This window comes from Nicrophorus vespilloides, unplaced genomic scaffold (genome assembly GCF_001412225.1).
Source record: "Nicrophorus vespilloides isolate i.1.1-1 unplaced genomic scaffold, Nicve_v1.0, whole genome shotgun sequence".
Classification (NCBI taxonomy): Eukaryota; Metazoa; Arthropoda; class Insecta; order Coleoptera; family Silphidae; genus Nicrophorus; species Nicrophorus vespilloides.
In genome coordinates, this window is record NW_017096166.1 from 33,496 (window position 1) to 45,926 (window position 12,431).

The 12,431-nt window shown below is 37.5% G+C and overlaps 3 protein-coding genes across 8 annotated transcripts in view; all 3 read left to right on the top strand.

The window, feature by feature from the left end:
• Positions 1-222: 222 nt before the first annotated feature.
• LOC108569857 (gamma-glutamylcyclotransferase-like) lies at positions 223-1,043 on the top strand. 2 transcript variants are annotated; one of them, XM_017931563.1, is made up of 3 exons: positions 223-404; positions 451-584; positions 637-1,043. In XM_017931563.1, the coding sequence occupies exons 1-3, from the start codon at positions 300-302 to the stop codon at positions 932-934; spliced, it is 537 nt and encodes a 178-aa protein (XP_017787052.1). In that variant the 5' UTR covers positions 223-299; the 3' UTR covers positions 935-1,043. The 2 variants fall into 2 exon arrangements, with proteins under 2 accessions (XP_017787052.1, XP_017787053.1); XM_017931564.1 differs by having other exon boundaries at positions 245-404; positions 459-584.
• A 183-nt stretch (positions 1,044-1,226) lies between these two features.
• On the top strand, positions 1,227-3,552 carry LOC108569874 (adapter molecule Crk-like). 5 transcript variants are annotated; one of them, XM_017931616.1, is made up of 7 exons: positions 1,227-1,268; positions 1,761-1,850; positions 1,914-2,036; positions 2,096-2,300; positions 2,356-2,484; positions 2,646-2,759; positions 2,818-3,552. In XM_017931616.1, exons 2-7 carry the CDS (start codon positions 1,816-1,818, stop codon positions 3,013-3,015), a joined length of 804 nt encoding a protein of 267 aa, XP_017787105.1. In that variant the 5' UTR covers positions 1,227-1,268; positions 1,761-1,815; the 3' UTR covers positions 3,016-3,552. The 5 variants fall into 5 exon arrangements, with proteins under 5 accessions (XP_017787105.1, XP_017787104.1, XP_017787102.1 ...); XM_017931615.1 differs by having other exon boundaries at positions 1,260-1,338; XM_017931613.1 differs by lacking the exon at positions 1,227-1,268 and adding an exon at positions 1,359-1,559.
• Positions 3,553-4,359: 807 nt separating this feature from the next.
• The window catches only part of LOC108569866 (histone-lysine N-methyltransferase trithorax), a gene marked incomplete in the record, with an annotated part of 8,542 nt that continues 470 nt past the window's right edge, over positions 4,360-12,431 (top strand). Inside the window, 8 exon segments of the mRNA XM_017931597.1 lie at positions 4,360-4,622; positions 4,806-6,194; positions 6,254-6,670; positions 6,725-6,886; positions 6,959-11,322; positions 11,394-11,556; positions 11,849-11,995; positions 12,060-12,377. Of these exon segments, the coding sequence (XP_017787086.1) occupies positions 4,476-4,622; positions 4,806-6,194; positions 6,254-6,670; positions 6,725-6,886; positions 6,959-11,322; positions 11,394-11,556; positions 11,849-11,995; positions 12,060-12,233 (6,963 nt within the window).

The window sequence follows — 12,431 nt, forward strand, 5'->3', positions numbered from 1 at the left end:
AACCTTTCAAATAAGTTAACTGCCGGCATTGTAGTTTGGTCAGTACATCTACTATAAGTAATCAAAATTAAACATTTTATTTTCATTATCGACTTCACTTATTACGAGATTTGTTTGATCTGCATTTGAAACTCACCACTTTCGTATCGAATTATGACTGAGTGATAAATAAATAATATGTATGTTTGGTTGCATAATCATGCATAATTATCTATTCTTACGTTTAATCTTATGGCAAGTATAACAAGACTGCATTAGCATAAAATTGTCAAATGAAACTTATCGTTTGAAAAACAAACATGTCAAAAACATTTCTGTACTTCGCTTATGGAAGCAATTTGCTGGCTCAAAGGATTAAGATTAACAATCCCAGTGCTGAAAGATACGCAATTGGAAAACTACAGGTATGTTTTTTTAATACTTCAACTGCTATATTCAAAGGTCTCTCAGGGTTACAGGCTTGATTTCGCTACATATTCTTCAAGATGGAAGGGTGCTTCTGCAACCATAGTACCACAAAGCGATGCTCATGTTTGGGGTGCAATATGGGAAATTGATATGAAAAACTTGCCAGATTTGGATAGGTGATAAGATTAACTTTTGTATAATAAGTATTATATTCTATTTATTTGATAGACAAGAAGGGGTTGATAGAAACATATACTTTCCATTGGAAGTGAATGTAGTTAATCCAGAAGGAGAATCAATCCAGTGTAGGGTTTATCAACAAACTATCTCACCATCATTTATACATAATATCAAAGATTTACCATCTGAGAGAAAACCATCCCCTATTTACTTGAAAACAATACAATTAGGTGGTGTAGAGTCCAAGTTGCCTGAAGATTATGTAAAATTCCTTAACACAATACCAGATAATGGATATTCAGGTCAAATTGATATACAATTAGATTTAGCTGAAAACACTGTATGATCATTTTATAAGTGTCATTGTTTAATTAGAGATCATAGCTCAAACATTCCGAGAAAGACCGAAGTTGATGATGTAATTTGGTTATTTAATAAAATATGTTGATGAACAAGAACATTTTTATATTTTTTTTATGAACAAACGAGATTTATTTTTTTATTGAATAAAACAAGCTATTTCCCTCTACAATGAGCCCTACTACTCTTAGCGAGTTTTATTAATAATTTCCATTGATCGCATCAATAACTATGACTTGTAGATCATGAGTGTATACATGGTTGCCTATACATTATACAATTTAGATTAATAGATTGAAAACAATTGAGAAATTAGTAATGTGAGTATATCTGTTAACAAACGAATTGAATCCTGTTGCAAATGTACCATTAATATTTATTGAGTTCGAGGTATGTGATTTTCTTTGGTCATCTGTGAGTTAGATAGAGATGGGTAGATGGTGCGAGTGAGAGGTAGCAAAATGGTGTCTTCTGTTTTCGGTAGTCAAATTCTGGAAGAGTTTTGTCTGCCTATGAAGTAAATAAACGCACATATTTTCGGACTCCTTGAGTAATTGGAGTAAATCGCGTTCGTAAATGAGAGTTCAAAAGTATGTGATGATCGTCGTCGGGTAAAGTAGTGATAATTGAGATTGAATCAATATTAAAAATAATGAAATAGTACGAGTCTGTGTGGTTCCAGTCTCCTAAATTAATATAAATTAAGTGTCTTTACCGCCTGGAATTATCGCGAACTGCGCTACCGGACACCGGACAGCGAAACATAATATTCTTGTTATTATATCAGTTACATAACCTTAAACGTGTCGCAGATTCTCCAGTACAAATTGGATGGTTGGACACTGTTGATCGCATTCATAAATCACCATGGCATCGTCGTTTGATACTACGGACAAGAGCAGGTACTTAACAAAGTTTCACTTGACCCACCCATAGATTATTATAAATATCTAATCAATTTTCAGCTGGTATTTTGGTGCTTTGACCAGGCAAGAGGCAACTGATATCCTCCTTGCTGAAAGAGAGAGTGGAGTGTTTCTCATACGGGACAGTGCTACCTGCATTGGGGATTATGTATTATGTGTGAAGTGAGTCATTACAAATATGTAAACTGATTGTTACTGTAACAGTTTCTTAATTCATTTAGGGAAGACAGCAAGGTTAGTCATTATATTATAAACAAAACACAACAAAGCGATGAAGTCAGATATAGGATTGGTGATCAGCTCTTTGTGGATCTGCCTAGTCTGTTAGCATTCTACAAACTCCATTACTTGGACACTGCTCCACTCATCCGACCTGCAGCTAAGAAGCAAGAGAAAGTCATTGCCAAATTTGATTTTGATGGAAAAGTATAAGAAGCAATATATTATAAGTGGATAGCAATTTAATCTTTGCTTCTTGTAGGATAATGACGATCTTCCATTCAGGAAGGGAGATATTCTTACAGTAATATCCAAAGATGAAGAACAATGGTGGACAGCTGTGAATAGCATGGGAATGCGTGGATCCATTCCAGTCCCTTACATTCAAAAAGTAAGTATTAATTACTGTTTAATGGAAATTAGTCTTATCTTACTGCCACATCATTAAAACTTATTCTTCATAATTAGCTTAATATCAGTAGTGTACTCAATCTATTTGCTAGATGTCCTTGGATATTTGATTAGTGATTAATACTGTACTTTTACTTATAGATAGAAGATGGACAGCAATTGCCAGAGGTTCCTAGACCCGGTTCTGGTGGACCGGTTTCGCTCGCAGCACCTCACAACAGTGAAGCAGCCATGAAGAAGTATCAAACACATCAGGTATTGCGGATGTTTTTGATGTATAATTTATGTCGTTACTAACTAATGATTGTTTTAGCGCAAATTACCGGCTAGGGCCAGAGTAAAGCAAGTTAGGGTGCCCAACGCTTACGACCAGACTGCTTTGAAGCTAGAAATTGGAGACATCATCGTTGTAACCAAGACTAATATAAATGGGCAATGGGAAGGAGAGCTGAACGGGAAAACGGGCCACTTTCCATTCACGCACGTCGAATTCCTGGACGAGGAAAGTTAATGCGCATTGGCAACTCAATCTTGGATATTATCTAAACAAACTGACACCATTTATCAAATATATATATATATATACATACATACATATATCAAGTATACTGCTTTAGTAGTATCGCAATAGATTCGTATTATAATTTCTGCAATCGATCGATCATCGAACAATACTGCAATTTCCGTTCTTGATTACATATCATGTTCAGATTCTATCCATGTCCTCGTGCAATGAGATAAATATTAATTTAAGAGTAAAGATGTATATGCATGAAATTTATTGTAATGTACTGTATGTAATTTTTTAGCATAGCATAGGGTAAGAAAGGCAACAAAACGAAACAAACAAAAAAAAAGAGAGGAACAAATGGCGGAATTAAGAAAAGCTAAGATTGTTACCCGCTTGTCGAGACAGGAAAAAAGTCATTCTTTATTTGTACATATATATATATACGAGATGTTTTGATGAGTTGAGTTGGTTCTTGTTTTCTTCATTATTATTTTGTTTTATTTTGATTCCAATACAATAAACAAAGAATTATTTATTTACAATATAAATATAAGAGACCAATATTTGAATTGAATCGAAATAGCGCGAGAGAAGGAGAGAAGAAAAAAATGAACGTTTGTGCGTGTGTATACTCATTCAGTTGTGCCAATTTGCATATTTGTACGAAGGGTGGAGACAGATGTATTCTGGGCTGTATTCTATTGGAATATTTTTGTACTTGATTTGCGAGTCATTAAGTATTAGCTTTTGCAGGCTAAACTAAATGGAGCGCATTTATGTGGAACGTATAATCAAACAGCTGTTCAATATCTGTTCGTGCTACGCGTAATATGTAAGAAATAATTTATTTTAGCTCTGTATGTAACATCTATTTGATCCAGAGATGAAACCGATTCGGACGAAATTAAAAACGATTTCCAAATATTTTTATAATTATTTTTTACATTTGATTAATGTTAGGATAGTAGAAGGTCGGAGTAAAGAAAGAAAGCAAGCAAACAATAATAATAATAATTTGTTTTCCAATTGGTGGAAATGCGGCAAATGAATCGGTTGTAACAAACAAAGAAAGACAAAAAAGAAGGAGTAAATCAAAATGGACGTTGCATAAATGTGATTTGTATATGATTAAGTGGCAAATAAATGGATAAAACTGTAATAACTCAATGGTATTTTTGGTATAGTGGAGTGAGCGCGTTGTTTCCAGTTGTTTCGTGCGTTCAGAGTTTGACCCAATTCTGAGGGTCCAATTCGAATTTGGCGCGCGATTGTTGGCGGTTTGGCTGGCGGCGGTTGGTGGGGCCGGCCGCCAGGGTGCGCGTCAAACCTATCGTTGCGCATTCCTAAATGAGAATGAACGTATCGTGAAATGCAGTGAAATGAATTGCACCCGATGGGATTTTCTTGTCGTATTTGCGAAGCGGTTAAGTAAAATGTGATCGTTTCGATTGCACTGAAAAATGGGCCGTTCGAAATTCCCCGGGAAACCCTCGAAACATGTGAACAGGACCCGGATAAACGTACTGTCTGCAGTTGTAAACACAACAGTTGCTGGTGAATATAAACCCACTGTTGTGACAGTTGAGGCAGACGACAATTCGAAAAAGGTAAACATACAATAGGAATGAAGAAAACATTAATAAACGTTGCCTTTTGCGGGTGCAAATTTCATTAGCGTTGTCCACCTGCCCCTTAAGCATCACACAATATCCTGCACATAACCAAACATTAAACCTTCAATCAATATTGCATACACTCATTTCTAATTCACTTTTATTTTGCATTTGCAGGCTGACAGCAGCAAACCGAATGTCCTTCAAGCTAAGCCTGAACTCACACCAGAAGGAAAGCTGCTGATCCGGAAAAAGAGGAAGGACAGGGTGAGCATTGTCAGCAAGAGGACACCAATCAAGAGGGGCATTCTGCTAAGCACATCAACAAGTAGTCCACTAAATAGTTCGTCTCGATTAACTAGAAGTAAAGTTAGCAGAAGGCCAGCACGTGGCTTCACCATTCGCAGCAAGTTAAACAAAAGTAAGCTCTCAATTAGTCCGAAAAAGGAGCAAAGCAACATAGTTGGAAAGTTTGTTCTCCCTAGTCGTAGTGTGCATTCATCGCGTGTCATTAAACCCAACAAACGTTTTTTAAACATAGAACAAAGTGAAACAATTGTGAAAAAGCGTGTGATTAACAAGAAAGCTGTTGTCAAACCAGAAAAAAGTGATGTGGTTAGTGAAACTGAACAAGTTAAAGATGAAACTGACAGTGATCCGGTACCAGTTGAAAGCAAGACTAGAGTGGTTCTTAGACAAGCCAGGCTGCAGATTAACACAAGAACCTCCATAGGTATGGAGGGACCTTTCTCTACAAAAGTATCCAGTATTACAAGTGCCCCAACAACAATCACTTGTGGAGTCTGTGGTGCAGTGCGCTTTTACAGATTCATCAAACAAGCCAGGAAGTTTAATATCTACACATGTGAATTTTGTAGAAAGTTTATATCAAAGCTGATACAGCATTCAAATAATAAGAACATCACCACTCTGACTTGCCTCAAAGGTCAGGGGTCTTGCCCCATAGTTCGGAATCAACAATGGAAATTTAATAGAATTGCGTACAACTCTAGGTGTCCTGCATGTTGGCTTAAACTTTGCCTCCGTTCGTTTCAAATGCCATTAGCCTTAAAAACTAGCCTTTCGAATTTTCTACCGACTTACATGCAAGTTAATACTGAATCACCATTCTCCAGTTCACTACCCTTACTCACATGGCAATCAAATGCAGAAAATAAAGTGGACACAATACCGGCACTTGAAAATACCGAAATTATTCTGAGACAAAGGCCTGTACGAATAAAACCTATTAAAAAAGAGGAGAAACCCGTGAATCCACTGTCAGATATTAAGAGACAAAAAGTTGATCTGAAAGGTCCTAGAGTAAAGCATGTGTGTAGAAGCGCGTCAATTGTCCTTGGGCAGATACCAGCTGTGTTTCCAACAGACAAGAAAGAAGAGAAGTCTGATGTACATAAATCAGATCCAGAAATAGATAAGCCTAATGAAATTACTGCACCTGATTCAGCAGAAGTCCAAGAAGAACCAGAACTTAAAGTACCTGTTCAACCTTCCAAAAAAGATAAATCAAAAGCCACTGTACCTTCTATGCTTCCAATTGAAATTGTAAGTTCATTGCAAGTAAAAACACTGATGGTGCTTACTAACGTATATATTTATTTCAGATGAAACCGTCCTTTAGTAAAAAGATTAAAAAAATATCAAGGGAAGATAATCAGAATCTAATTGACATTGATTATTGGGAAAACTACGATCCCGATGAGATCATTTGTAACGGATTTAATATTATATCATCCGAGTCCTTTCCAATGCAGTCGATTTGTTTTTTATGCGGTAGTGCTGGTCGGGAAACGTTGTTGCACTGCTGTATCTGCTGCGAACCGTACCATCCGTACTGTTTGGAGCAGGCCCCAGGGAGTTTCAGCAATTCAAATGAAAAATACTCATGGATCTGTCCTAAATGCACCACATGTTGTGCCTGCGGCGAGGCGGATCGGCAGAAGATCAATTGCCAGAAATGCCATAAGGCGTACCACCCGCAATGCTTCAATACTAAATGGAGAACCGACGACAGACCAACTGTAACTATAAGATTTATAAAATTATATTGTATAACTGAATTTTGATCGTTACAGGTTTGTTCCAACTGCTTAAGGTGTAAAAGTTGCGGTACGGATAATATAACAAAATTTGTAGGAAACGTTGCTCTATGCTTACAATGTTTTAAGTTAAGGAACAAAGGTAACTATTGTCCTTTATGCCAATGTTGCTATGATGACAATGATTTCGACACCAAGGTATACCATTAACATTTAGGAGAGAAACCAATGTGTGATCTAATGTAAACCCATTTATTTGTTTTTCTGTAGATGATGGAATGCGGTAAGTGCAGTAAGTGGGTGCATGCGAAATGTGAAGGATTATCCGATGAGCAGTATCAAATACTGAGCATCTTGCCAGAGTCCGTTGAGTTTTTGTGCCGCCTCTGTTCGAACGCCTCGACGCCCTACTGGAGGAAGGCCGTTCAAAAGGAGCTGCGATCCTGTTTTAACAACATTCTACGATTGCTGAGTAAGAATCGTGTTGCTAGGGATATGCTAAAGTTAAGTCCCTTCAAAGTATGTACTCCAACCGCGAAAAGTTTGAACTCCGCGCGCCGTTTAGAATTTATCAACACGGAGCCGACTACCAACCAAGAAGTGGACAATCCTTTGGATAGCGACTTGGAACAAGTAAACGCGATCTTCAAGAACAAAATAGATTTCGAGGATAGCTTCAATAGCACGGCGCTGAACGATTCCAAGATTCCTATATCACCGAGTATGGTCGAAATCAAGAACAAACTAAATTGTAATGAATATTTCTCTCTACATGAATTCAATGAAGGCATGGAGCATGCCTTAAATTCGACTTCTTCCAATGAGTTGTTGAATATTTATAGATCGATTTTGAAGAAAGTATTTCCTTGGTTTGATCCTAACCAGAAAGATGACCTGAACAAGACCATTTGCGATGCTTCTCACGCTGATAAAAATGACGAGGATAAGAAAATATGCGATCGCTTCGATGTGAACGCCACTGATATCGTCGATACAAGGCTTTGCAATTTGTGTAAGGGAATTGGTGATGGTTATGCTGACAAAGAAGCAAGACTTCTCTATTATGGTCAGAACGACTGGGTCCATGCGAATTGCGCGCTTTGGTCTTCCGAAGTTTATGAAGAAATTGATGGATCCTTGCAAAACGTACAAAGTGCAGTGAGTAGAGGCAGATCCATCCGGTGCGCCGAATGCAAACAAAAAGGAGCAACTGTAGGTTGCTGCCTGAAGGGCTGTTTCGAAACGTATCATCTACCATGTGCACAAAAATCGGAATGCCACTTCATCGCTGATAGAACAATGTACTGTAAATCTCATGAAATAGCTAATAAGCTCAACGTTCTTACAAATCCCAGAGAGTTTGAAATTAAAAGATCTGTCTACATAGAAGTTGATAGCAAGAAGAAAAAATTTAGCGAAAGAGATAAAATCCATTTTATGGTTGGTTCTTTGACTGTACTTAATTTGGGCAAAATTGTGCCCTGCGTCTCTGATCACGTTGACGTCTTAATTCCAGTGGGTTTTGTTTGCTCCAGGCTATTTTGGTCTACAACCGAACCCTGGAAACTAATACCTTATAGAATCACAACATCGATACTCAACACGCAATCTCACAAATACGTCGACAAAAACTTTACTGTTGATCATTCATTGCCAAAACATATTATCGAGAAAAAAATTAAGGACATTTATTTATGGCAACAAAATGACCGTGAGAAAACGGACGCAGTAGAATTTGAAGACTACGAGGAACCTCAAAACGCCGCTGATATATTGTCACCAGAACTGACTGATGCTATTCTCGAAGAGTTACCAAGGGATTTGCTGGACGGAATATCCGTGCAAGACATGTTCAGCGGATACGAAGAGTGGATGGATTTTAAAAACTCTGAAATCAATTGCAACGATAATCTGAGTTTGAATATGAACAGCGACTCGAAGTTTGATGAAGACGATGTGAAAATGTGCAGAGATCTTAAAAGGAGCAAGTCTGAGGTGTTCCAGAAAATCGAGGATAAGATGAAACCGAGGAACCCGCAGCGTTCGTGCAGTTTGACATTTCAACAATTGGATAATTCTCCAGCAAATAAAAAGAGAAAATTAGCAACTTCTCGAGACAGCATGTTTATGCAGTTATTGCAAGTTGATGGCGCTTGCGATTCCAGTGGTAGCGAGTGCGGATCACCGACGCATGAGAGCGAATATGTGTGGACCCCAGAAATCCCCGAAGAGCCTGTCACTTGCGAAAAATGCCAATGCACCTACCGTACGAATGCCAGCTACAGAAGGCATTTGGAGTCTTGTGATGCTATGTTTACAAGTGAAAGTGAAACAGAGAATGAAACTCTTGTAGTGAGTGTAATCGATAGTCAAGAACCGCAGGTAATTACGTCATTTGAAACCTACAGCACCTATCAAGCCACACAAAATCAAATACAGTCTACTGTAATGAATACTCAAACCATTTTATCCGAATCCAAAGTACAAGAAAACAATGGAATACTGTACAATTATCAACAGTTGAAGCCGATAATATCGCATCCACAGTCGAATGTAATCAATCTTAATCAACCAATTACAATTAATTCGACGGACGGAAACTCTCAGTTATTAAACCAATTTTGTATGAATCAAATCAACCAGAATGTTACCTTAAATCAACCGAATTTAATATCAGTGGACAAGAATTCACTAACGCTGAATCCATCAATCATCTCGGTCGATAATTCTCAAGTTATGAATCAAATGAATGGTATTATAGATATCCAACAACCAGTGACCTTGCAATCAGTTCCTTACACACCAGAAGTATCACCATTAATGAATTTATCGCAGCAGAACCAACACATAGCTATTGAGACTAAAATGCTCGCGCCAAATATGGTTAATTCGATGGTCAATATACCTCAAAGCCAATGGGTACGTCCAATAATACCGCAGAGTAAACCCAGACCAAGGCCTAGGATCGTTGCTAAGAAATCTAGAGTACAAGGGAATACAATCGTGCTTCCTCAGAATTCGCCGTCAGTTATTTTGCAACATATCCCATCAACGAACATGCTTCCATTCGTAGACCCCTTCCAACAACAAACCGGACAGAACGTGCAATATGTAGCAACAATTACTCCACAAATAAATTCCACTGCAATAAATCCTCAAACGCAATTAGTCCAGTTGCCTGAAAACAATTTTCTCAGTTTAGTGCCGAATGTGCAACCAACCATGATCATTCAACAACCTAGAGTTGATGCTGGTCAATTAATAGTTGATAGTAATGGGTCTATGGTTTGGACAACTCAACCAGTCACCCAAGTTCAACCAGTCTACTATGGTTTTGAAACTATAGTTCAAAATACAGTAATGCAATCGCAGCAATTCTTGCCCACAACTGTACCGGGCGTGCTTACTACCAACAGCAGCTATTCAGCAACAACGCAAGTATTTCAGACGAGCAAACTAGAACCAGTAATTGATGGCAATTTTGTATTAGTTAACCCGAATACGATAGTCAATCAGCCGGCAGTGTCTGTACCACAAATACAAGCGAACATTCCTCCTCAGCCAGTCACAAGCAGCGTACAAATGACAAAAAAGGCTTGGAATCACGTTGAGCAACCACCTAAGGCTCCACAACCGACCGTTTTGAAGCCGGTTCATCCACCAATCACAGTAGCTAACAATTCAAACAGTATTACTTTACCAGTAGCTCCCTTCGTCCCTGAGCAAGGGATCCCAACTAATATAGTAACACCAACTCCAAAACCACCAACTGTTACTCAGAGCAGCAGACCCATGAGCAGGGTACTCCCAATGCCCACAAGTGTACAACAAAAGAAGCAAGAGAAGCCAACAGAAAAGCAGATTCATGCACCAGAAATACAGAAAATAGTTCACAATGAAAAGCAGAAAATTACGATACTTGAGGACGTTGTTGTCAAAGAATGCACACCAATAATAGTGACAGAAATACATTTGCCGGGTATTCTGAAAGAAAATAAGATTATTAAACCTGAGCTTCCGAAGGAGATGAAATTGGAAATAGAAATACCTGAATTGAAATGTACTCAGAAGATAGCACCATTGAAGGTTCCCAAGGCAAAGCCACAAACCATTACATCGACGATCATCGAAAACAAAGAAAATACGATGATAGAACCAAAGCAACTATTGGAAAATGTAGATGACTTTAAGACTAGCAAACTTCAAAAGAAAAACAACAATACTTCAATATTTTACAAAATCGAATCTGATGACGGCATTGATTACACGGATTCTTCGCTGCCTCAGATTTGGCGGAAAATATTCAACGAGGTGCAAACTTCCAGACTAGAACACAATCTACCAGCGCTTCCGGATATTGCATTCAAGTCTATCAATGACATGGATCTGCTCGGTCTTAGAACGAAAGGTATGAAATACTTACTCGAGCAACTCCCCGACGCGATAAAATGCAAAACGTACAAACCAATATTTCACAAAGCCAACGATAAGGTGAAGATCGAGGACGACGACAACGAGGATGGATCGAGGCGTTGCTTACCCTACGAGAACAAAAGAGAAAAGTATGATATGTTCGGATGGCTTTCGTCAAAGCATCGTACATTGGAAATGTATGATCTGGATGCGGTTTTGAAGTAAGAAGATTACAAATAATTACTCATTTGTGTTATAAGCAGAAATATCTAACGTATATTTTTATTTTTAGAAAAAATGCCAATGCCAGTTTACCAATCGCTATGCGTTTTAGAGCGTTAAAAATTATATCAAAATATTCTGTTGGGGTTTATCGATCGGAAATCCATGGTAGAGGACTATTTTCGTTACGAGATATTGAAGCTGGTGAAATGGTCATAGAGTACGCAGGCGAGGTAAGATTTTTCATAACTATCTTAAAAGAATTCAATATTATTTCTTGGCAGAATTCTTATACAATAATTTACTACCTCAATAAATTCTGATTATAACTTGGTTGAATTATTGTGTGTAATAATCTAAAGATGTCAGATTCGACTTACGACATGTTTTATATTTTATATAGTTAAATATATGAAAGTTTAAAGAGCATGTATTTTTTAGCGGCAAATTATATAATTCAGTATTCTATAGACAAATGTTTATTATACCATCACCTCTAATTAAAACTTTTGTTATTTTAAATAGGTCATAAGGTCGGTGTTAACAGATAAAAGGGAAAGGTACTACAACTCTAAAGGAATTGGATGCTACATGTTTCGTATCGATGATAATTTGGTTGTGGATGCAACAATGAAGGGAAATGCAGCTCGATTTATTAATCATTCGTGTGACGTGAGTATGACGCAACAAGTGAATAAAAGGCAATTTCTAAACGTGTTTTCTTTGAAATTTTCAGCCCAACTGTTATTCGAAAGTGGTGGAAATACTTGGATACAAGCACATTATAATATTCGCTCTTCGCAAAATCATTTGCGGCGAAGAACTCACATACGATTACAAGTTTCCATTTGAGGAGGATAAAATCCCATGTACTTGCGGAACGAAACGTTGCCGTAAGTTTCTCAACTGATATCAGTTTAATCTATTCATTAAATAAGTGTCCAATGTAAATAGGCGTGATTTTAGAATGATCTTTGAACAGTGGGGAAGGCGAAGGTTTTTATTTTGTTAGGCATCTCCTTCCCCTATTTTGTATAGTGTAACATATTCTAGCTTATATATTTATAAAAAAAAATTATATATATATATGTGTATATATATATATAAA

Excerpts from the sequence above, each read along its gene's own strand:
- LOC108569874 (XM_017931616.1), top strand. The coding sequence starts at position 1,816 with ATGGCATCGTCGTTTGATACTACGGACAAGAGCAG. Across the intron at positions 2,485-2,645 it reads CAGTCCCTTACATTCAAAAA|ATAGAAGATGGACAGCAATT; the intron begins GTAAGTATTAAT and ends TTTTACTTATAG. Across the intron at positions 2,760-2,817 it reads AGAAGTATCAAACACATCAG|CGCAAATTACCGGCTAGGGC; the intron begins GTATTGCGGATG and ends TGATTGTTTTAG.
- LOC108569857 (XM_017931563.1), top strand. The coding sequence starts at position 300 with ATGTCAAAAACATTTCTGTACTTCGCTTATGGAAGCAATTTGCTGGCT. Across the intron at positions 405-450 it reads ACGCAATTGGAAAACTACAG|GGTTACAGGCTTGATTTCGC; the intron begins GTATGTTTTTTT and ends AAGGTCTCTCAG. Across the intron at positions 585-636 it reads AACTTGCCAGATTTGGATAG|ACAAGAAGGGGTTGATAGAA; the intron begins GTGATAAGATTA and ends TTTATTTGATAG.